This window comes from Chlamydotis macqueenii, chromosome Z (genome assembly GCF_036417535.1).
Source record: "Chlamydotis macqueenii isolate bChlMac1 chromosome Z, bChlMac1.mat, whole genome shotgun sequence".
Taxonomy (NCBI): domain Eukaryota; kingdom Metazoa; phylum Chordata; class Aves; order Otidiformes; family Otididae; genus Chlamydotis; species Chlamydotis macqueenii.
Genome location: NC_141593.1, coordinates 7,964,602 through 7,984,425, shown reverse-complemented (window position 1 = coordinate 7,984,425; position 19,824 = coordinate 7,964,602). Strand labels below are relative to the sequence as shown.

The 19,824-nt window shown below is 53.7% G+C and overlaps 1 protein-coding gene across 1 annotated transcript in view; it reads left to right on the top strand.

The window, feature by feature from the left end:
- Window positions 1–369: 369 nt before the first annotated feature.
- Window positions 370–19,824, top strand: part of NOL6 (nucleolar protein 6) — a 31,376-nt gene continuing 11,921 nt past the window's right edge. The window contains exons 1-24 of the mRNA XM_086771007.1: window positions 370–381; window positions 479–685; window positions 1,680–1,796; window positions 2,035–2,214; window positions 2,861–3,029; window positions 3,784–3,918; window positions 4,062–4,225; window positions 4,688–4,808; window positions 5,152–5,210; window positions 5,358–5,459; window positions 5,994–6,109; window positions 6,513–6,690; window positions 7,096–7,218; window positions 7,379–7,527; window positions 8,187–8,262; window positions 10,013–10,153; window positions 10,447–10,564; window positions 10,783–10,937; window positions 11,168–11,331; window positions 11,776–11,928; window positions 14,282–14,379; window positions 15,626–15,750; window positions 15,911–16,000; window positions 18,607–18,804. Coding sequence (XP_086627133.1) covers window positions 376–381; window positions 479–685; window positions 1,680–1,796; window positions 2,035–2,214; window positions 2,861–3,029; window positions 3,784–3,918; window positions 4,062–4,225; window positions 4,688–4,808; window positions 5,152–5,210; window positions 5,358–5,459; window positions 5,994–6,109; window positions 6,513–6,690; window positions 7,096–7,218; window positions 7,379–7,527; window positions 8,187–8,262; window positions 10,013–10,153; window positions 10,447–10,564; window positions 10,783–10,937; window positions 11,168–11,331; window positions 11,776–11,928; window positions 14,282–14,379; window positions 15,626–15,750; window positions 15,911–16,000; window positions 18,607–18,804 — 3,144 coding nt within the window. The 5' untranslated portion in view covers window positions 370–375. The remainder of the gene's footprint in view (window positions 382–478; window positions 686–1,679; window positions 1,797–2,034; window positions 2,215–2,860; window positions 3,030–3,783; window positions 3,919–4,061; window positions 4,226–4,687; window positions 4,809–5,151; window positions 5,211–5,357; window positions 5,460–5,993; window positions 6,110–6,512; window positions 6,691–7,095; window positions 7,219–7,378; window positions 7,528–8,186; window positions 8,263–10,012; window positions 10,154–10,446; window positions 10,565–10,782; window positions 10,938–11,167; window positions 11,332–11,775; window positions 11,929–14,281; window positions 14,380–15,625; window positions 15,751–15,910; window positions 16,001–18,606; window positions 18,805–19,824) is intronic.

Below are 19,824 nucleotides of genomic sequence, written 5' to 3'. Positions count from 1 at the left end.
CGACCAGCCTGAACATGCAACCACGCCGCGGTGCCCCGAGAACCGCAGTTTTGGGCTGAAAGGTTGTGAATTTGGGTTACAGCTCCCCACAACCCTACGGGGCGGGACGGTGCTGCCGCAAAGCACCCGCAACCGCTGCAAAACGCACGCGACCTGCCGCAAAGCGAGGAAACACCCTCCTCCCCCGTCCCCCTCCGCCCAAGCGAGCGCGGCTCCGTGGGCGGGGCGGGAAGGCGGAGCGCGGAGCCGGCGCAGCCAATAGCAGCCTTTCACGGCTACGCGCGGCCAATGGGGAGCGGCGCTCGGCGGCCAGCCGGGTGCGTGGCGCTGCACGTGGTGACAGGGCCCACGCGGGCGCGTGCGGCGGCGGCGGCCATGGCGGTGAGGCGGCGGCGGGGGAGCGGGCCCGGGGCGGGAGGGTCGGCACCCCGAGGCCCTACGGGGCTCTGGGCCGAGCCGTGCTGTCTTCTCCTCGCAGGGCTCTCCGGAGGCGGCGGCGCAGGGCCGGGAGCCTCCCGCCGGGGGCGCGACGCGGAGCGGGAAGAGGACGGCCCCGGCCGGGGCCGGAGCCCTGCAGCCGGCGAAGCTGAGCCGGGCCGAGCTCTACAAACCACCGACCAGCGAGGAGCTGAGCCAGCTGAAGGAGACGGAGGATCTGTTCCACTCCAGCCTGCTCCGCCTGCAGGTCAGCCGGGAGGCCCGCCGGCCTGGGCAGCCGCACTCGGCCGCGCTCTGCCCCTCTGGGGGCTAAGCTGGGGGGAAAGGTGGGGAGCGGCGGGACCCCGGACCCGGGGCTTTCCAGGAACCAGATCTCGAGCCGCTGGCAGGCCCCTGAGCCCTCCTGACCTGCTAAATCCGGGCAGCGGCTGCTCCTCTGCAGGAGCTGGGCACGGGGCAGGGACAGAAAGCACAGGCTTTACAAGGCACCCAGTGTATTACTGGTATCGCCACCGTAATTCTTATGACCATCCCGCGCCAGCCTCTTTTACACCGTTAAATTTGAACTGCTCCAGCACATAACTGCAATGTGATGAAAGCTCGACCATCGCATCCTTTGCTGCGGTGATTTATTGCTTACCAGGGTGAGGAACTAATGTCAGCAGCTGTGCCTGGCTTTGACAAGCTTCTGGATGGGACACGAGGATCTTCTTATGTCCTCGGGAAGCAGGCTGTCTGTGCTAGGAAGAGATCAGGCTGGTGACTAGATGGCCCCGATGGTTGTAAAGTTAGTGATTTTTGTGAAGAGTGGTTTTGATCTCCTGGGTACCTGCTAGCATTGGTGGCAGGATCTCTAGAGCCTGGTTTGTGGTGTGAACCTGCATGGTTGTTTCCTGCAGCTGATACTCTGTAACACAAAAAAAAACCTTTCTGAGAGCTGTGCCTATGTGAATCACGCCAGTTTTTTTTTTTTGTGGGTGGACCTCAGACAGAAGCCAGTGGGATGGAGTTGATTGCCATCCAGCACTTTGCAGGAGATGGCAGGAGCTGTGTTGTCCTTCTGCCCATGGGCTGACTGAACTCCTGGCTCCAGGCAGGGTTTCTGGAGATGCACAGGGATGTTCCCCACCTCACCTACTACCCTCTTTGCCAGGCTTCTGTTTGATGCTGGAGGACAAGGTAAATGGCAGGAGCAATTCCAATATTGCAGCTACCCTTGATGGTCCTCTTTCCTCCTACAGATTGAAGAGCTTCTGAAGGAGGTGACATTGAAGGAGACAAAGAAGAAGAAGATTGATCCCTTCCTCCATGAAATTAACAGCCTGCTGAGTGTCATCCCGGAGACCCCAGAAACTGAAGTACGTTCCAGAGGCAAGACCCTGTGTATGGAGCAGGTTCTGCTGTCGCTGTGCAAGCAGGGGTCCTCATGGACTATCTTCCTTGGGACTGAAAAAATATTACTTTGCTATATGTTGGAGGGGAGGACACTCTGTCTTTAAGCTCTGGGGCAGGCGCCTGCAGCGATGTGGGGAGAGGGGTCCTGCACATCTGAGGTGGTGATGCTTAGAGCGTTCTGTGTGTCCTGTCTGTTCCCAGCTCACTGACCAGGCCTGGCTTCCCAAGGGCGTGAAGGTCCCGTTCCTGCAGGTGCCATTCAGTGTGAAGGGCAAGTTCCGCTTTGTGCCCCCGGTTGAGCTGAAGGTGGTGGGCAGTTACCTGCTGGGCACCTGCATTAAGCCAGAGATCAATGTGGATGTGGCGGTGACCATGCCGCGGGTGAGTCTGAACATGCCTGCTTCTGAGTGGCCTGGAGCCTGGCTGAGCCCTGTCCCCTCCTGTCCCCCACGACCCCTGCACTGCCCGCTCCATTCGTGAGTGAGGATGCGCATCTAGATGTGCAGTGTGGTGACTCCTACAAGGAGCTGGGGAATGCAGTGTCACTGCTTGCTCTATCAGAGCTTGCAGCTGCTTTAATTTCAGTTTCTCATTAGTACCTTCCTTTTCTCTGCCTGGGCTGAACCTGTTCCACATTGCCGGGCAAATAGATGCTGCCCAGCTTTGTACCCCGTTGCACTTCTGCCCCGGCTCCCAAGACTGTGTTACAGGGAGAGTGATTTTTTCAGGCTGTTACCCCTCTACAGCTCCTTCCCCTTGCTGCCCAGACTTGCTCTAACAGGCTTTGAGATGAAGCGACGCTTTGTTTGGCTGCATGGCTCTACTCTGTCTCCTGTAATCACAGAGCCTGGTGAGCTGGCAGCAAGGTAGTGCTCCTGACCGACTTGGAGCTTCTTGGGGCCGTAGCCACAGTGCTGGTGTAGGGCTGCCCTTGAAGCCAGGACGAGCGGTGGGTGCTGTAGCGCCTCAGGCTGAACTGGGTTCTGCAGGCAAGTGAGGTGGGATTGCTCCATCCCTCTCTTTCCAGGAAATCTTCCAGGACAAAGATAACCTGAATCAGCGCTACCACCGGAAGAGAGCTCTGTACCTGGCCCACATTGCCCAGCACTTCTCCAAGGAGAAGCTCTTTGGCAGTGTGAAGTTTGCCTACATGAACAGCAACCATCTCAAGCCCATCCTGCTCCTGAGGCCTCAAGGTAGCGCATGAGCCTTGCTCTGGTGGGGGGTGTGAGTGGGTACTGGTATTAGATGGAGGGTGTGGTGGTGGTCTCATACCTTGTAACACGTCCTTTAGACAGGGATCAGTCTGCAGCTGTCATTACAATTTGTGATAAATTTTGGAGCTTTGATGCTCCCAGTTGTTGTCTCCCTCCCCACAGAGCCCAGTCCTCAAAGTCTCTTCCCCTCCCAGTCCATTTCTGCAGCTTGGCTGGGCTCTCCAGCCTTGGCCTTGCTGGGTGGCCCACCCTGTAGGTACTTCAGGGAGTAAAGCAGACCCTACAAAAGCATGTCTAGCGCTGTCCTTCCTCCCTGTTCTCCCCAGCCCTGCTCCCTGCCATCTTCTTGCCTTCCCCAGGCAGCTGTGTGCAGCTGGCTCTTCTCTAAGATGATGTGGGGTCTGTGTGCTCATTGGATGCTGCTTGTTTACGCAGCCCCAGCCATTTGGGCTTTGACAGGCGGTGGTGTGGCCAGGCCAGGGCAGGCAGGAGAGTGCTGAGGTAGCAGACTGGTCAGTGGAGATGAGGATGGGACTTGGACCTGAGCAATGTGAGCTCGGGGTTATTTTTGGCTCTGGGATGTGGTCACTCTCTGCTCTGAGATGATTTCCACTGCCGCTGAGCTTTGCTGGGAAGGAGCTTTTTCCTTTCCCCAAGCTGGGGATGCTCCCTGTTTTCTCAAATTAGTCTCTGACGTCTCTTTCTCCTGCACTTTACTCCCTGGTGCTTACAGGCAAAGATGAGAAGATGGTCACTGTTCGACTCCATGCCTGTCCTGTCCCGAGTCTGTTCAAACCCAGCCGCTTCTATCCCAGCAAGAACAACATCCGGACAGCCTGGTTCATGGAGCAGAGCACCCCCAAAGAAGGTAGGGCCTGGGGCTGGGGGAACACAAGGCTGCTCAGTTCAGCCAGAGACTGCACCCAGTGTGCAGACGTGGGTTTGCTGCAGCTCTTTTCTGTGAACGGGAGGTTTGTGATTGGGTCCAACATGCTGTTGTGTCCCACACAGGAGCCACTGAGCCGCCGACCCCGCACTACAACAACTCCATCCTCTGTGACACAGTGCTGCTCTCCCACCTGCACTTCTTGTCTAGTGCGGCCACCGACTTCCCGGGCATGAAGGATGGCCTAGCCCTTCTCAAAGTCTGGCTGAACCAGCGGCAGCTGAGCAAGGTATGTCCTGTGCCAGGGGACAGGGCAGGCTCTGCCCTGGTGGTTTGGTCCTTGTGGGTGTTGTGGTGGGCTTGTGACTCTGATTTGAGCTGTGTTAGGTTTGAAGGAGCTTCATGCTGCCCTATGGCTTGCAGTGAGTCTGTGTGTACCAGATAATTGTGTTTCTTTGACATCCCTGGAATGATGTAGTGGGGTTTTGGTTGTTTTTTGGTGTGTTTTTTTTTTTTTTTTTGAGGGGGGAATTAATCCCATTTTCCAAATAACTTTGAGGTGTTACCTTCCTGCAATGGGATCCGTATCTCTGCTCGTTGTACAGGGCTTTGCCTCAGTGTCTTCCTGGTGGGACTGGGGTTTGAGGTCTGCCCTGCTGATGAAGACAGAGGCCAGAAGCAGTCATGTGGGTTGGGCTCTGGGGCTCCTGCTGCCTCGAGCTCTTGTTGACTCAGCCCTCTGTTTTCACAGGGCTTGGGGTGCTTCAATGGGTTCTTGGTCTCCATGCTGGTTGCCTACTTGCTGATGAAACGCAAGATTGTCAAGATGATGAGTGGGTACCAGGTGCTGAGGAGCACCCTGCAGTTTCTGGGTGAGTTCCCAAGGGCCTGTCTGGGCAGGGAAAGGCTAATGTCAGCAGAGTCTCTGTGTGAAACCTGAACACAGTAGGAGAAGGGAGAAATGTGGCTTTTCTCTCTCCGATGCTGAGACCCTGTGGGTGCGATGGACAGGAGGGGATGAGAGAGCAGAGCGGGGATGGGTGAAGCAGCTTGCAGAGGAGTGGGTAGGTCCCATCACAAGGTGGAGGCCAGTGTTGTGTTGTAGCACTGTTAATGTTGTGAGACCACAGTGCTGTTGGCACATAGCTGTACCGCTATCAGCAATGGGGGAGATATGGATGGTGGTGTGACTTGTTCCTTCCTGTCTGCCCACAGCCACCACTGACCTAAGTGTGATGGGGATCAGCCTAGCGAAGGATGGGGATGCCTCCCTGGTAAGCAGCCCTCCAGGGGTGTCTCCTGCCTGTGTCTGGCTGTGCTGCCTGGGCAGGGATGTGCCTGTTATAGGGATGGCAACAAGGTGGTAGTGCCCTGGTGTCTGGGCTGCACCGTGGCCCTAAGGACTGTGTTTGCTCTTCCAGCCTGTCCTGGATGACTTCCACCAGGCATTTGAAGTGGTCTTTGTGGATCCCTCTGGGCTGGTGAACCTCTGTGCTGATATGACCGCAAGCAAATATCACCAGGTACTGAGCAAGTTGTGATGACATCCTGAAATGCTGTCTTAGGAGTGAGCTGAGATAGGCAGAGGGTAGTCAACATATCTTGGAGGAGAATGTTGGGTGTGGGGAGGGAGTTCAGTGTTGTTTTTTAAGCTTTTAGCATCTGTCTGCAGCTCTGAAGCTTCTAAGTGAGTTTTAAGACTTTGAACCACTGCCTTACCTGTCTTGCTTGAATGGTGGAGGGAGTTTGTTTTCCTCTTTGTGGGCACCTTTGGGTGAAGCCAAGCAGCTGTTTAGCAGAAGTAACTGTTTTGGAGCAGAAGAAAACCACCTTGATCGCAAGGCTATCAAGGAGGGACAGTCTGGCCAGCAGCAACAACCGTTGGTGACTTGGCTTCATGCTGAGGACAGAGGCTGTCTGGGATCAGGGTCTGCTAGTGACCATGGAGCTGGGGTGGCCATGGTTGCTGAGGGAGCATTGGTAACCACTGCTGGAGAGATTTGCTTTCCTTCTCCCCTCCCATTCATGCTCTTGCTCTGTCTTGTCTCCTTGCTCAGGTCCAGTTTGAAGCCAAGCGCTCCATGGAAATTTTGGATGATCGAATGGTGGACGGCTTTCAGGCGCTGCTCATGACCGCAAAGCCCACGCTCAGAACCTTTGACCATGTCTTCCAGTGAGTTTTGCTGGTGGGGTAATGCTGAGGAGCCTGTTCAGAGAGAAGTGGGCTGCTTCTGGCTTTGGACTGGGGTGGGTTCAGACCTGCCTGGTGGGAAGTGGCCCTGTGAGCTCTGAGATACACTAGTGCCCCTTGCATTTGGCCATGCCACTTTTACTGTCTAGATAGCCTCCTGGGAGGGAGGAGGGCAATGCTTTGGCCGTGGGAAATTATGACTGTCCCAAGGACCAGCATCTCCTGTGGTGCATCCTGAGATGCCAAAGTGCAGTGTTTCTTCTTGTAGCCCTCATCCTGGGCCAGGATGCTCAGCTCCCCACTTTATCCATCCTCTAGCATATCTCTCTCTCAGAAAGGTTACGGTGGCAGAGGTCGGTGACCAGCTTCTCTCCTTATCCTGTAGCCTGAAGCATGTCTCCAAGCTGCAGGGTGCCTGCAAGAAGATGCAACTGCTGAATGAGCTGATGGATCGGGGTGGGAACTACGTGGCTGCAGCCCTTCCCTTCATTGTTTCGCTACTGGCCCGTGGGCTGGCTGGGAGAGCACTGCTTGTGGCTCACTCCTTGCCACAGATCCAGGAGGTAACGCAGCTCAGCAATGACACTGTATCCTCTGTAACACATGGGGTCTTGTGTGTCCCTTGTGGCACTGCCAGGCACAGGGAAGGGATCTTTGTTCACTGAGGAAGGAGACGGGCATGTCCCCTGTGTGGAGGATGCAGGACCTGAGGCCCTGGACTGGGGTGTGGGGTGCAGCTGGGAGGCTTGGTCTGGGCAGAAGTTCTCGCCCAGCAATGGGGCAGGATAAAGACAACTGATTTTTTTTTTTGTCACGGAGAACTATTAAATGAGGCTTTCCCTGTCAGTGCTTTTCTGGGCACCTGAGAGCACATAGCAGGAGTTTCATCTAGCAGCCCAACATGCCAGGAACTGCTGCTCCAGCAACTTCTTTTCTCCTTGTGTTTCATGTTCCCTTTTTTCCCACAGTGGCCGATAGACGCTGAACCCCCAAAACACAAGGATGTTGGGCCACTGACATTTGGGCTCCTCTTTGTCCCCGAGTTTGCTGCCAGCACGCTGGAGAAGGGACCACAGGCAGATCACCCTGAGGTGAGGGGAGCTCTGCTTGTGCCGAGTAGGGTGGAGCAAAGCTGGTGCCATGCTGTGGTTGCAGATGGCTGAGGGGCTGGCTAACAGTCATAGGAGTGGTTTGGCTGGCTCCAGCAGTGACCCATGTCGCTGGCCTGGCTTGGCCAATGTCCCCCCACAGGCCCTGGACTTTCGGACCTTCTGGGGGGAGAAATCGGAGCTGCGGCGGTTCCAGGATGGCAGCATCTGCGAGGCGGTGGTGTGGGAGGCCGACACTGTCTGCCAGAAACGCCTCATTCCTGAGCAGATTGTCAAGCACTTGCTGAAGCTGTAAGTTGTGCTGAGCAGCAACCAAGGCTGGGGGACCTGCAAGTGTGTGGGGGTCACTGCCGCTCTCCTGGCTTGTGCTGCATCCCTGGTAACCCCATTGTCAGATTTGCACTTTTGGGGATGTTGTGAGTAGTTTTGACTTTGTGAAATCTGGAAATCACTTCAGTTGTGATCCTGGTGCTGTGAGCTGCTTCCCAAGAGAAGATGGGGAGGGCAAGCACATGGTGCTGTAGCTTCTGCTGATGGTAACAGTAAGGGCAAGGATGCAGCATTGTCCTGCCCTGACATGCAGATGGGAAGTTGAGACACTCATTGTTGGCAGAGGTGGAAGAGAAGCTGTCTGGACCTTACAGGATGTTTAATGAAATTTTCTGAGACCCTGTAGTGGTTCACAAGGTTGGTTCTGTGTAGCATTGGAAAGCCTCCCTGTAGCAGTTGGCTTTGAATCCTGTGAAGCTGCATGAGTTGCTGGGTCACTGTGAGTGAGTAACTTGGGCATGGGAGGAGCACACAGAGATTGATCTTCTCACTGTGACCTTCCTGTATGGAGGGATTCTTCATCCTTGGACTGACCCTTGCCTGCGGGTGCAGCATGCGGTGTCAGGATGGATGAGTTGGCACGTTGTAGATCTCATGCTCTGTTGTCTTCTCCCACATAGCCACGCGGACATTCCCGAGTCCTCCATCTGCTACACAGGAGCCCTGCTGGAGTCTGTGATCAGGACTGGGAAAGAGGTATGGCTGCTTCCCCAGTGGGGCTGTGGGTTTCTCAAGGAAGGGCAGTATGGGGAGGGCTATGAGGAGGTCATTTTAGCTTGGTGGCCCTGAGGTTTGCAAGAGAAGGTAGCAAGGGTAAAGAAAATTCCTGCCTGCAAGTGCTTTAGGCAGCATGGTGCTCTTCTTCGGTCTACCAAGCCGCTTGTGCTCACCAAGCATAGCTGCTGAAGTCCTCTTTCTCTGGCAGCCCCCATACCCCATTTTCCTCTGCAAGCATCCCTCTGGCCTCCTCTCTCTGCTTGTGTCCACTATGTCCATATCATCTGAGGATATATCACTGTCCCACTGTGCTCCTCCGACTCCACCTTTCAGGTCCTGCGTCCTTCAGGACATGGGACAGACAATTCTGTGCCTTCGTCCCGTAGATCCAGCTGCGAAACCCAGGAGAAGGATCTTTCTTGTCATAGTGCAAAGTGCTAGATCATGCCCACCAAGCTCTACTCCAGCTGAATGTGCAGCTGAAACAAAGAAATGCCATTTTGAGACAGAAGAGATGCATCATGGAGGCTAGAAAATGTTCCTCTGCCTACTTCTGCTCTCCAAGTTATGAAATTAAAGCCTGGAGATGAGCCATGAGCACTTTGGCCCCACTGTACTGGTCTTTGGTAAAACCAGCTTTTTACCTGGTTGTTGGATGGAGGAGGAAGTTGTTTTCTTTCTCCTTTTTAAGAGAAAAGAGGAACAAATCTGATTCAAAGAATCTTCTGTGTCAGGACCAGTTGTGTTCTGGGCAGAGCTGTATGTCAGGTTTGGGATGAGATGCTAGTTTGTACAGCCTGTTGCGTGGTGAGGCAGCAAATGCCTGTGTGCCATGTCTCTGCAATCTAGCCTGGGGTGAGCAGGGCTTGTAAACCCCATGTGGGAGAGGGGATGCACTTTCCTCGAGCCTGAGGGGCATTTAGGAGTTGATTGTTGCCTGTCCTTGAGGAATGAAGGAGAAACTCAGCCAGCTGTAGGGAGAGGCAGGACCGTGGTCTGTCGTTTGTGGTGCACCCCGCAGAGGGTGCTGCTGCTCTGCCGTAAAGCCTAGGCTGACTGGATACATGTGACTCAGTTCAGCTGTATCTGAGCTCAGTGGTTTGGTGTCAGTGGTGTCTCCTCCTTGTTTAGGTTCCTCTGCTGTGCTTTAGGGAGATGGTAGGAGCAAGGGCAGCAGCAATTCTCCTTTTTAGTGCTTCTTATCTGCCCTCCTCAGGGCTCTTGTGATGCACTGGAAATTTTCTGTCTTTGGTTTTGGCATGCTTAACAGTTCTGCCATGGCTAAGGATGTAGCTGGTGCAGTTTTCTGTTAACTGCCGCCTCTGTTAGCATCATGGTAACTGACAGGGAGGCAGTAGCAGAGCTCTTGCCGTGCCAGCATGCGATCCCTTTACTCCCAAATCACTCTTAGCTTCTCTCTTCTTAGGGAGAATGCTGGCAGTACAGCTCTTGGTGCTGCCTTAGTGCCTTGCACAGGAAATAATTTCACTTGCCACTTGAAATGCAGCCTCTAGGATGCCTGTGGCTGTTGGGGAGCCACAGTTGGTTTTGCCATTATCTTCCCTGTCTGTCTTACCTCCTTATTTTGCTGAGTGCTCTTGCCAGAAGCTGGTCCCTGAGGTGGCAGTGCTGGCTCCTTGGAGCTTGGCTGCGATGCCAGCCTGAGAGGGAGGTGAGGTGGGCGCCTGTGCGGGAGAGGTGAACGGAGAGGCTGCCTGTGTGTTTGCAGGTGTCGGGGACGGGCGAGGAGGCCATGGTCAATGTCATTTGCTCCTATGATGACCTGAGCCGCAAGCTTTGGAACCTGAAGGGGCTGCCGCTGACCGTGACGGCCGTGCAGGGTGTCCATCCAGTCATCCGGTACACAGATGTGAGTGTCCCTGGGCACAGCCAATGCATGAGGGTCTGCAAGAAGCTGGTGGGATGCGCTGGGGTGAGGGAGGACCAAGAGAATTAGTCACTCTCTGCTTTTATGGCTCCTGTGAGCCCTCAGGGTGACGCAGTGCCTGTTCTTTGCTGTCTCATCCCTTGGGCTGGCTATGCACAAGCTGGCTAAGCCCTCCATGGGCTTTGCTGGGCCGTGAGGTTTGGGCTGAGGGGGTGCGCAGTGCCCCGCAGTTTCTGTTCCCTGTTCTCAGTCTCCGGGTGGCTGTTGTCTCCTAGGTGTTCCCACCCATTCCCATGAAGCCAATTTATTCCTTCCATACCCGAGTCAGGACCAAGCACTTGCTGCTTCCCTCAGAGGAGAAGCCGTGCCCAGCCTACATAGCCCCTTTGAAGAGTAAGTGGGGAGAGATTGTGAGCGGGAGGTGATTTGGTGGGAGGAAGCAGAGGCAGACAACGATGTTGACTGTTACTGCTGCATTGGTGTGCCACTGGCAGGAGTAGTGCCCTGTCTCCTCCTGCTCTCCTGCTGTAACCTCTAGTCCCAGCCACCCCCGTCCAACGCCTCATTTCTGTGTGAGGCTCACTGGCCTCCTGCTGTCCCTTTGCCCCCAGTCATCTGCCACATGGAAGGCAGTGGCCAGTGGCCACAGGACAAAGAAGCCATCAAGCGTATCAAGGCGGCTTTCCACCTCCAGCTGGCTGAGCTCCTCCAGCAGCAGCACCAACTGGTTTGCAGACCTGCAGTCACCCACACCGACGTGTACAAGGTAGGGGAGCGATGGGAACCTTCTCCAGACCTGGCTTGTTACCCAGGAGGTAGGCAGGGGACTGTGGGGGTTGTCCCAGTGGACAAAACCAAGATTTGGATGGTGGGCCTAGGAAGGAGCATGGTGGGACTGTGTTGATCCCAGGATGCTGCTGTTGTGTCCCTGTGGTGCAGCGTAGCACACCAGCTTGCTTATGTTACCACCAAGCCTGACTTCACCTTTCATCTCAGGATGGCTACGTTTTCCGTCTCCAAGTAGCCTACCACCGGGAGCCCCTGATCTTGAAGGAAGTGGTCACCCCAGAAGGGATGCTGAAGTACCAGGACACAGAGGAGTCTCGGCATCTGGAGATGGAGACATTGCATCTGCCCTATCTAACCAGCTCCCTGCATGGGTACGTGAGGCAGGGGGTGCCTTGAGGGGCCAGGATGCGGGGCGTGGCTGGAAGCCAGTGTGGAGGTACCCTTGGATGCTGGAGGGTGATGCTGGGGAGAGGAGCTCACCGTGGGAAGTAGCCACCTTGTGAGAGGCTCTGTGGCGGGGTGGACGGACGAATGTGGGTAGGGGTAGCACCACTTGTCCCTGTTGTCACATCCGAGGTCACTGGTATGAGAAGACAAGTACCAAAGAGCAGCATGGTCAGAGAGGAGCATGTCGCAGCATTTCCCCTTCCTTCTCCCAAAATTTCAACACCTTCAGAGAGTGCCTTGTGGTCGTGATGCTGCGCACATGTTCCTGACAGATTTTTGCCCCTCTCTTCTCTCTTGCTGAATGCCAAAATGCCATTTTGAGTTCTGGGATGTGTGGGTTGAGCAGTGGCTTCTCTCTCTCTTTGCAGGCTCCAGCAGCAGCACCCTGTCTTCGGCAGCACTTGCCGGCTGGCCAAGCGCTGGGTCAGTGCCCAGCTCCTGAGCGACAACATCTCTGAGGAGTGTGTGGACCTCCTTGTGGCCTTTCTCTTCCTCCACCCAGCCCCCTTCACACCACCCAGGTGAGCATGAGGAGCTTGGGCTGGCCCAATGGGGATTTACTGCTTTTTTCCTTACCTAGAATGGAGGCGGGATGGGATACTGCTAGAGCAGGAGGTGCTGGGAGGTGCACAGCAGGGACTGTGAGGGCCCCGTGTTGCCGAAATGCTGTCCCAAGCCCTGTTGGGAGTGGCTGGCCAGAGGAGATGGAGATGCTTCGCACTGTGGGGCTGTGGCTTCCCCTACCCTGTGTGCTGCAGAGAAAGGGAAGAGACAGGTAAGGATGGTAACAGATGTCCTCAAGGCCTCTGGATGCTAGCAGCACAACCATGAGGTGTCTTGTGCCTTCTTGAGGACTGGTGAGGCCCCTTGTCCTGGGGAGGATGGCTGGTAGAAGCAGGGTGAGGGCTGCATTGTGGCTGCCAGCATGCTGGGGCTCCTTGGTTCCCTGGTGTCGTAGTTTAGCCCCACTTGGCACCAAGCTACGCAGTCTCTCACTCGCTCCCCTCATCCTCCGAGGGAACAGGGAGAGAGAAGATAAGAAAAAAAAAGGCTCGAGGTTTGAGATAAGGACAGGGAGAAATCCTTAAAGTTACCGTTATGGACAAAACCGACTGGACTTGGGGAAAACTATTTATTATTAAAACCAAAGCAGGATAATGAGAAAAAGAACAAAATGACTTCCCCCTACCCCTCCCTCTTCCTGGGCTTAACATTACATTCAATTGTCTCTACCTCCTTACCTCCACCGAGCGGCACAGGGGAGAATAGGAAATGGGGGTTGTGGTCAGTTCACCACTTGTTGCTTTCCACTGCTCCTTCCTCCTCGTGGGAAGAACTGCCCACATTCCTCCCCTGCTCCAGCGTGGGGTCCCTCCCATGGGCTATAGTCCTTTGTGAAACTGCTCCAGCATGGGTCGTTTTTCTATGGGGTGCAGTCCCTTCAGAACGACTGCCCCAGCGCAGGCCCTCCACAGGGTCACAGCCTCCTTCAGGCATCCGCCTGCCCCGGTGTGGGGTCCTCCCCGGGCTGCAGGGGGATCTCTGCTCCTCCGTGGGGCTCCATGGGCTGCAGGGGCACAGCCGGCCTCACCATGGGCTGCACCACGGGCTGCAGGGGAATCTCTGCCGGGAGCAGCGTTACTGCTGTCCCTGCTTCTGCACTGACCTTGGCGTCTGCAGCCGTTCCTCTCACCAGAAATTCTTTACAACCGGCTCAGGCAGACGCCTCTCAGGTTCTCTTCACATCTCCTCTCCTCTCCACTTCTTGCAGCCAGGCCGGGCTGAGTTGGGCCCAGTCGGCCGCCCGGCGGGAGGCCAGAGGGTGAGGGCCGCAAAGCCCACAAGGCTCGCGCCTACCCCTCTGTGCCCCTACTTCAGCTTCTTCATATCTTCTTCTTCTGGTTTTTTTTTTTTTTCCTGTTTTCCCCTTCTTAAATACGTTATCACAGAGGCGTTATCAGGGAACCTTCTGCTACCAATTAGCTCAGCCCTGGCCAGCAGCAGGTCTGCCCTAGGCCTGGCTGAGTCCGCCAGACAAAGGGGAAAATTCCAGCAGCTTCTTCTTGCACCATAGCCCTCCCCCGCCACTAAACAAAACGAACACACCTGGGAAGGATGTTATGGTGGTGCTGGTGGCTGCAGCCTCCTTTCCTCTGGGAGAGGACTCCTGAGGAAAGGGTGAGAGGTCAGCTGCTGAAAGCTGGATGGAGCAGCATGCTGGTAAATAACCCCATGGGGCCAACTTGCCGGCTCCTGGCAGGTGGATGGGATGCAGCCCAGAGGGAGTGAAATTAAGTTAAAGGAAGCAGTTTTGCTATGTGTGGAGCCAAAAGGTTACTCTGACCAGCACTCAGTGTCCTGTTTCCTTCCCCAAAGTAGCAGGAGTAACAGCTTGATACCTAGAATGCTTTCCTCTATCCTAAAATACCCTGGTAGCAGGAGCCTCATCTTCCCAGCTGTTTGGCTTTGCATACATGTTCTGTCGCAGGGGAAGAGGCACAGTGTGAACTTGGCGGGTGTTCAGAGCTGCATCAGAGATGGGCGTAGCCCTCTGTTGACCTCCCCCTTACTCCAGCCCCAGGAGTCCAGCTGGGGAGAGCATCAGGAGATAGGGCAACCGGGGACAATGTTTCACTTTTGGTGAAACTGCTAGTTTCTTTTACTTGAGAAGGGAGGAACAAGGGGGAAAGACTTTCTCTGGGGATTTGGAGAAGGGGAATTGCCTCATTCTTGTCCCAGACTTCCCTTTCCCACCACGGACATCCCTTCCTGGGCTGCATGTAGGCTGGGCATCACTAAATCACCCCCAAGCCAAGCCCTTCTTGCTGCCATGGGAGCAAATTCCAATGTTGAACTGTCTTGTCTTGGATGCAGCTCTCCGCAGGTGGGGTTCCTGCGCTTCCTCGACTTACTGGCAACCTTCGACTGGAAAAACAACCCTCTGATCGTCAACCTGAACGTTGGCCTCACAGGTGAGCTGGCATGCAGGAGAGCTGTGGTGAGGGTCTTGAGTCCTTCTTGGTCAGTGCCTGGCTCCAGGAGTCTTGGATACATGGAGGGATCACAGCTTCTGCCAGGCCAGGGACAAGGAGATTTTTCCACTTCCTTACTCCTGTCCTGCCATGCTTAACTTGGTGTCAGGATGGATTTGGTTGTGGCATGTTTTTTTTTTCCCCCTACTTGCCTTTGAAGAGGTGGATCTCAGCGATGATGCTCTGCTGCTTCTGCTGAAATGTGTGATGAGCCTGGGTGGTGTTGGATGTGGTAGTATCTTTGAAGCCCTCTTCTCCTTTGTAGCTGGCATTTTAGCTTGAGGGTTTGCCCTGGCTCTTGGGGGCCAAACCTTTGGTTGTGGTGGGAGAGCAGTCAGGTCCTTGAATGGGAAACTTCAAAGCCTCCTGCCATGTGTCTGCTTTGAGAGCCCCGCTGAGCCACTCGGATCATGGGGATAATCTGCTTGTCCCCCACTTCAAAACCTGCAAGGGAAAAGGGCTGCAGTCCTGCAGGTTTTGTTACCTCCTGAGCCTTGAGAATTTTGTAGTAAAGGTCTCTGATTTCCAAAGGAACATGCAGGCGCATCCAGCGGTCCTGCCCTCTTCCTTGTGTTTTTCCTGTCAATTATCTTTTGGATATGTGCCATCTTTTCCCAGGAGCCAGAAGAGATAATGAGATTGTCTTGGGTTATGTGATCATGGGGTGGGGGAGATAGCTACGTCCAGCTTTTAAAGCTGATTTATAAAAAATGGTAAAGCTTCTTGGGAGAGAGTTGGGTTTTGGAAACTGGTATTTTTCTACCCTCCAGCTTTTTTTTAATGAACTAAACAGAAATTGGTTTTGGCCAAAGTGCTGGTTTTTTCCCCTACTTGAGGGGAACAAAAAAAAGGTAGAAAACTCTTTGGGTATGAACTCTGTTATTAGCTTATAATGTGACTTCACAGCCCATTTCAGGCAGGTCTGGGCCCGTGTGGGTGGATTTAGAGCAAAGATCCATCTAGCCCTGCATCCTGTCTCCAAAACTCCCTGCAGATGCTGAGGGAAATGTGAGAGCAGAGTGCGCCCAAGGTGATAGAGCTCTGGTTGCACGTGGACTCTGGGATCAGATAGTGGGAGAGGATAAAGCCTGATTATTGCCCTTTTCTGGGCTGCAATACATGGATGAGGAGGCTGGAGGGCTGTGAATGGGGCAGAGTATCTCACCTGTCTGCGTGCCCTTTCCAGATGCTGACTGCGCAGAGATCAAGAACAAGTTTGTGACTGCTCGCTCTCGCCTCCCCGTCATGTTCATTGCCACCCCCAAAGACCGATGGACCTCCATGTGGACACGAGAACGACCCTCAGCACAGGTGAGCTGGGCCCTCTGTCTTTGCCGCATGGTGGCTGCTGGTTTGGGGCATTTCCCTGCTTCCAGTGCAGGAGTGAGCTCCAATGGCTGCGTGGGTGAGCAGGGTCCCTGCTACATCCAGGATTGATGAGTTTCACCCTGTGGCTTTCTTACCTCCTCAGATCCTGCAGCGCCTTCTTGTGCTGGCCTCAGAGTCTCTCCGTGCCCTGGAAGAGCAGCTCATGGACCCGCTCAACAGCCAGGATGTGAAGGTAACCTCTTGTGCTGCTAGCACAAGGATTTTCAGGCTGTGGCAAAGCATACTGGTCTTTGGTGATGATCCCTGGGATGTGTTAGTAGGATTCAGACTGTGGCCATGCGTGGTTGCCCAGAGCAAGAGCATGGATGAAGAGCATGGAGAGCATAAGCTCTTGCCCAGAGCAAGAGCATGGATGAAGAGCATGGAGACTGGTGCCCTGCTTTGCCACACTGCTTCTAGGGGACCCAGATCTGCATAGCAACTTGGGGTGAAATATCATTGACTGGGACAGATTTATTTTGTATTCTCTTATTTTCTTGGGATGTGAGCAAACTCACAATGTTCTTGTGCTGACTTGGTCGTGTGTCCCTGGCTGGAGCTAATGGCTACTCTGGGAGACTCTGCCTTGGTATAGCTGTACAAATCTGGCTTGTGTGCTTGAGTCTAGCCAAGCCCAGGGTGGTGGAGGTTTTAGTAGGATGCTACCAGGCACTTTAGGAAGACGTTATTTTGGTTTGAGTGGAGAAGCAAGGCCATATATAGTTTAACCTTCTTAATTTTCTCAGTGATTTTTTTTTTTTTTAAGTTAAAACATCCATTACTGAAATGGACCTGCGAGATGTAGACACGTTTAATTGCCCTTCAAAGAGAGATACCTGTGTTTTGGAGAGGAGCTTGTTGGTGTACCAAGTAGTGATCGAGGCAATTGAAGCTGAGAGGACTCAAAAAGCTGAACAGTGGTTAGATATGTCAGATTCACATCAGGTAGAAAAACGTCATCATATAGTGGATTTTTTTTCTGCCTAGACAGTATAAAAAGGATTTACTGACCTTGCTTTCAATTCTGCTGCGTTTTGTGCTGGACGTATTACAGGGGTGAGATCCCATGAGGCGGTAGCAGTGTGTGTTACAGGGCTGTGAAGGGGTGAGATGCTGTACACTGAGACATGTGCAGTATGTTGCAGTCACAGAGCAGACCCAAGACTGAAATTCAAGAGGTGCAGTGTGAGCTGAGGACAGTTAGCTCCTGAAAGCAGCCACTGCCTGGCCGTAGCATCCTCCCCGTCCCTTGCCTCAGCCTCTTTGGTCCTCTTTTCTTCCCTGCTCATGGCCATTGCAGGGGGATCCTTTCCCATCCCCAAGGTATTCTTCTGGGTCCATAACAGCATCCTCCCAGGCCTGCAATGTTCCTTAGGGATAAACATGCGATACTGTTTCCAGAGCTGCTCATCTGTTTGTAAGCAAAACTTGGGGCAGAGAGGAGGGAAAAGCCCCTCTGGTGCAACTTGGAGTTGCCTTCTCTTCCGATGTATCTAAGAGGGTGCTCCATGTTCTTTTTTTTGTCTGTGCATTTGGGTCACTTGGGGATGTGCCCGCTCTCACACAGATGCAGACATGAGTTTGTGAGCTCTGTTTCTTTGCTCCCAGTGGGGTACAATAAGCCATGAACTTGGTCAGTAGGGTGAAGAAGGAGCATCCGGGTGGACCAGAGCTGGGACTTGGTGCTAGTCACTGATGTTCTTCATATGTGTCCTCCCCAGCCTAGCTATAAACCAGCTCTGAGCAGTGGGTTTTCTCCAGTGCCAAATTGGGTGGTATCCCGTGGCTCTGTTCATGTTTCCGCATTATTTAGTCCATGAAAATGTACAGATAGTTTTAAGTTTTTTCCGTTTTAATACAGCTGCATCCACAGTGCCAGATCCTGCCTGTCCAAATATTTATGTATTTGAAATTGCTTCTCTCCATTAACAGGGCTTGCTCTCACCCTCTATCTGTGTGATGGAAGATGCTGCTGCCTTCTGGGGCAAGTCCTGCTGGATAGACAGGACCGTCCTGCTGTTACACAGCTCCTCGTGTCCCCTGGGTGTTGTTCAGCTCCTATTCCTTTGTTCTGGGACTCTGTGATGCGGTTACCTGTCCAGCTCACTGTCACTCCCTTTCTCGACTGCCCACCCTGCTGATGTGCACTGAGATGGGGTTGCTGGGGTCTGTGGTCAGGGCTGGAGAGAACCACCTTGGTCTTGTGGAAAGCTATTCTCTTGTCCCTCATGTGCTAGGGACAGTGGTTAGATTTTTCTGACGACCTGAGAAACCAATAGGGTAGAGAGTGTAGTCCTTCTGGCTAGACATCTGATGTGGATAGGGAGCAGCTCCCTTCTATAATTTTTGAGCTTGCTGTACAGTTGGGCTGTGGCAATCAGGTGTGTCTTTCCTGGTGCACTTTGATGGCCCAGAAAACGTTTACACTATCCACCAGGAGATGGCCATGGGGGAACCACCTTGAATGCAACAGAGTCCTTGTTACAGCACTTGCATGGGATGTTGGAGTGTGAGGGTGGTCACATCTTTCTGATGTGAGCAGAGCCCATGGTGGGACTGGGACATCTCTCAGCCCAGAAGGAATCGAGTGACCAGTATGGGGTAGAGCTCCCCCTGGCTCCACCACAACCATATTTCTCCTGTGAATGTTTTGGCAAACTTCTGACAATAATCTCACAAAAATTTGGGCTTTGTAAGGAGAAAGGAATAAAATGCAAGCAAGGACTCGGGAAACCTTTCTCATACCTCCTGCTCACCTGTGTCCTATATTGGAATAGCACTGGTCTTTTCTCACTGCAGATGGTCTTCCGCCCTCCTTTGGACTTCTACGATGTCCTAATCCACCTGAATCCAAACCAGATTCCTCGGCAGCTGGAGAGCGTGGACCGGCCACTAAAGTCATTTTCCCGGGGTGTGGTGAAGAACAGCACTGCTGTGAAGATCCTCTTTCCTGTGGTGGATTACGACCCTGTACAGTGCTACCTGCAGGAGCTGAGAGTAAGCATAGCCCTTTGGGGAGGCACAGGGTCCTACTTGCTTAAGGGGGAGCTGCCTCCTGGCATTCAGGTTGCCTGCCACTGCAGGACCTAGTTGGTGGCATCTTTGTATGTTTTGCATGGGATGGTCACTCTTTTTGTGCATGGAAATGGGAGTGCTGCTGATATGAGAATGACCTCAGATACAAAGCACTTGGAGCTTTTGCTGAAGAATGTTGTATTTCAGTGCAAAAATATCTTTAAGCCATTTGTCTCTAGTCAGTTAATTGACTTTTCGTGGCTTCTCGCAGCAGCTAGGGTGCATGGTGGGCAGGAGCTACCCGTATTTTCTGGGAGGATGTACAGGAATCCATGGCATGGTACCAGTAGGGCTCCAGCAGTTAAGCCAATGGTTGCATGAGCCATGGAGCTGAATATTGCTCACAGGACAGTTTCTCTGGGGCTGGTTACATGCTTGATGGCAGAGGAAGTTTGGAATGTGGGTATGTGAAGAAATCAGTATCCAAAGTTATCAGCTCAGTGCTTTTCCACAGTATAGCCATGCCGAAGTCTCAGCAAACTGGGGAGATATGCAGAGTCCTGGGTGGTAGCCAGTGCAGCCAGTACTTTGCAGATGTGCAGCTTTTGCCTCTTTGACCTTTCCCAGCTTTGTGTGCAGTAGCTGAGTAAATGTTAGTGTGCAGAGAGGTAGAGCTGTGATGCCCTTTTTTCAAAACCTGGCTTGACTTTCAAGTGCCATCATCCCTTACCCACAGAAGTGCTGTGAGCAGTGTCAGAACTGCAGTAGGAATTGTAGGCTGGCTTTGGCAGGAAGGGTGCTGCAGAGGTCTCCGGCCCCGTTCCCCACTCAGGGCAGAGCCAGTTTTGACATTAGGCTTCACAGAACCCCATCCTCTTGCATGCTGACTGTCCAGGAATGGAGATTTCCCACCTCCCTGTCCCAGTGCTTGGCCACCATTGTGAAAATTTGTTTCTTAAGACCTAACTGCGATTTCCCTTATTGCAGCATGTGTTGGCTTCT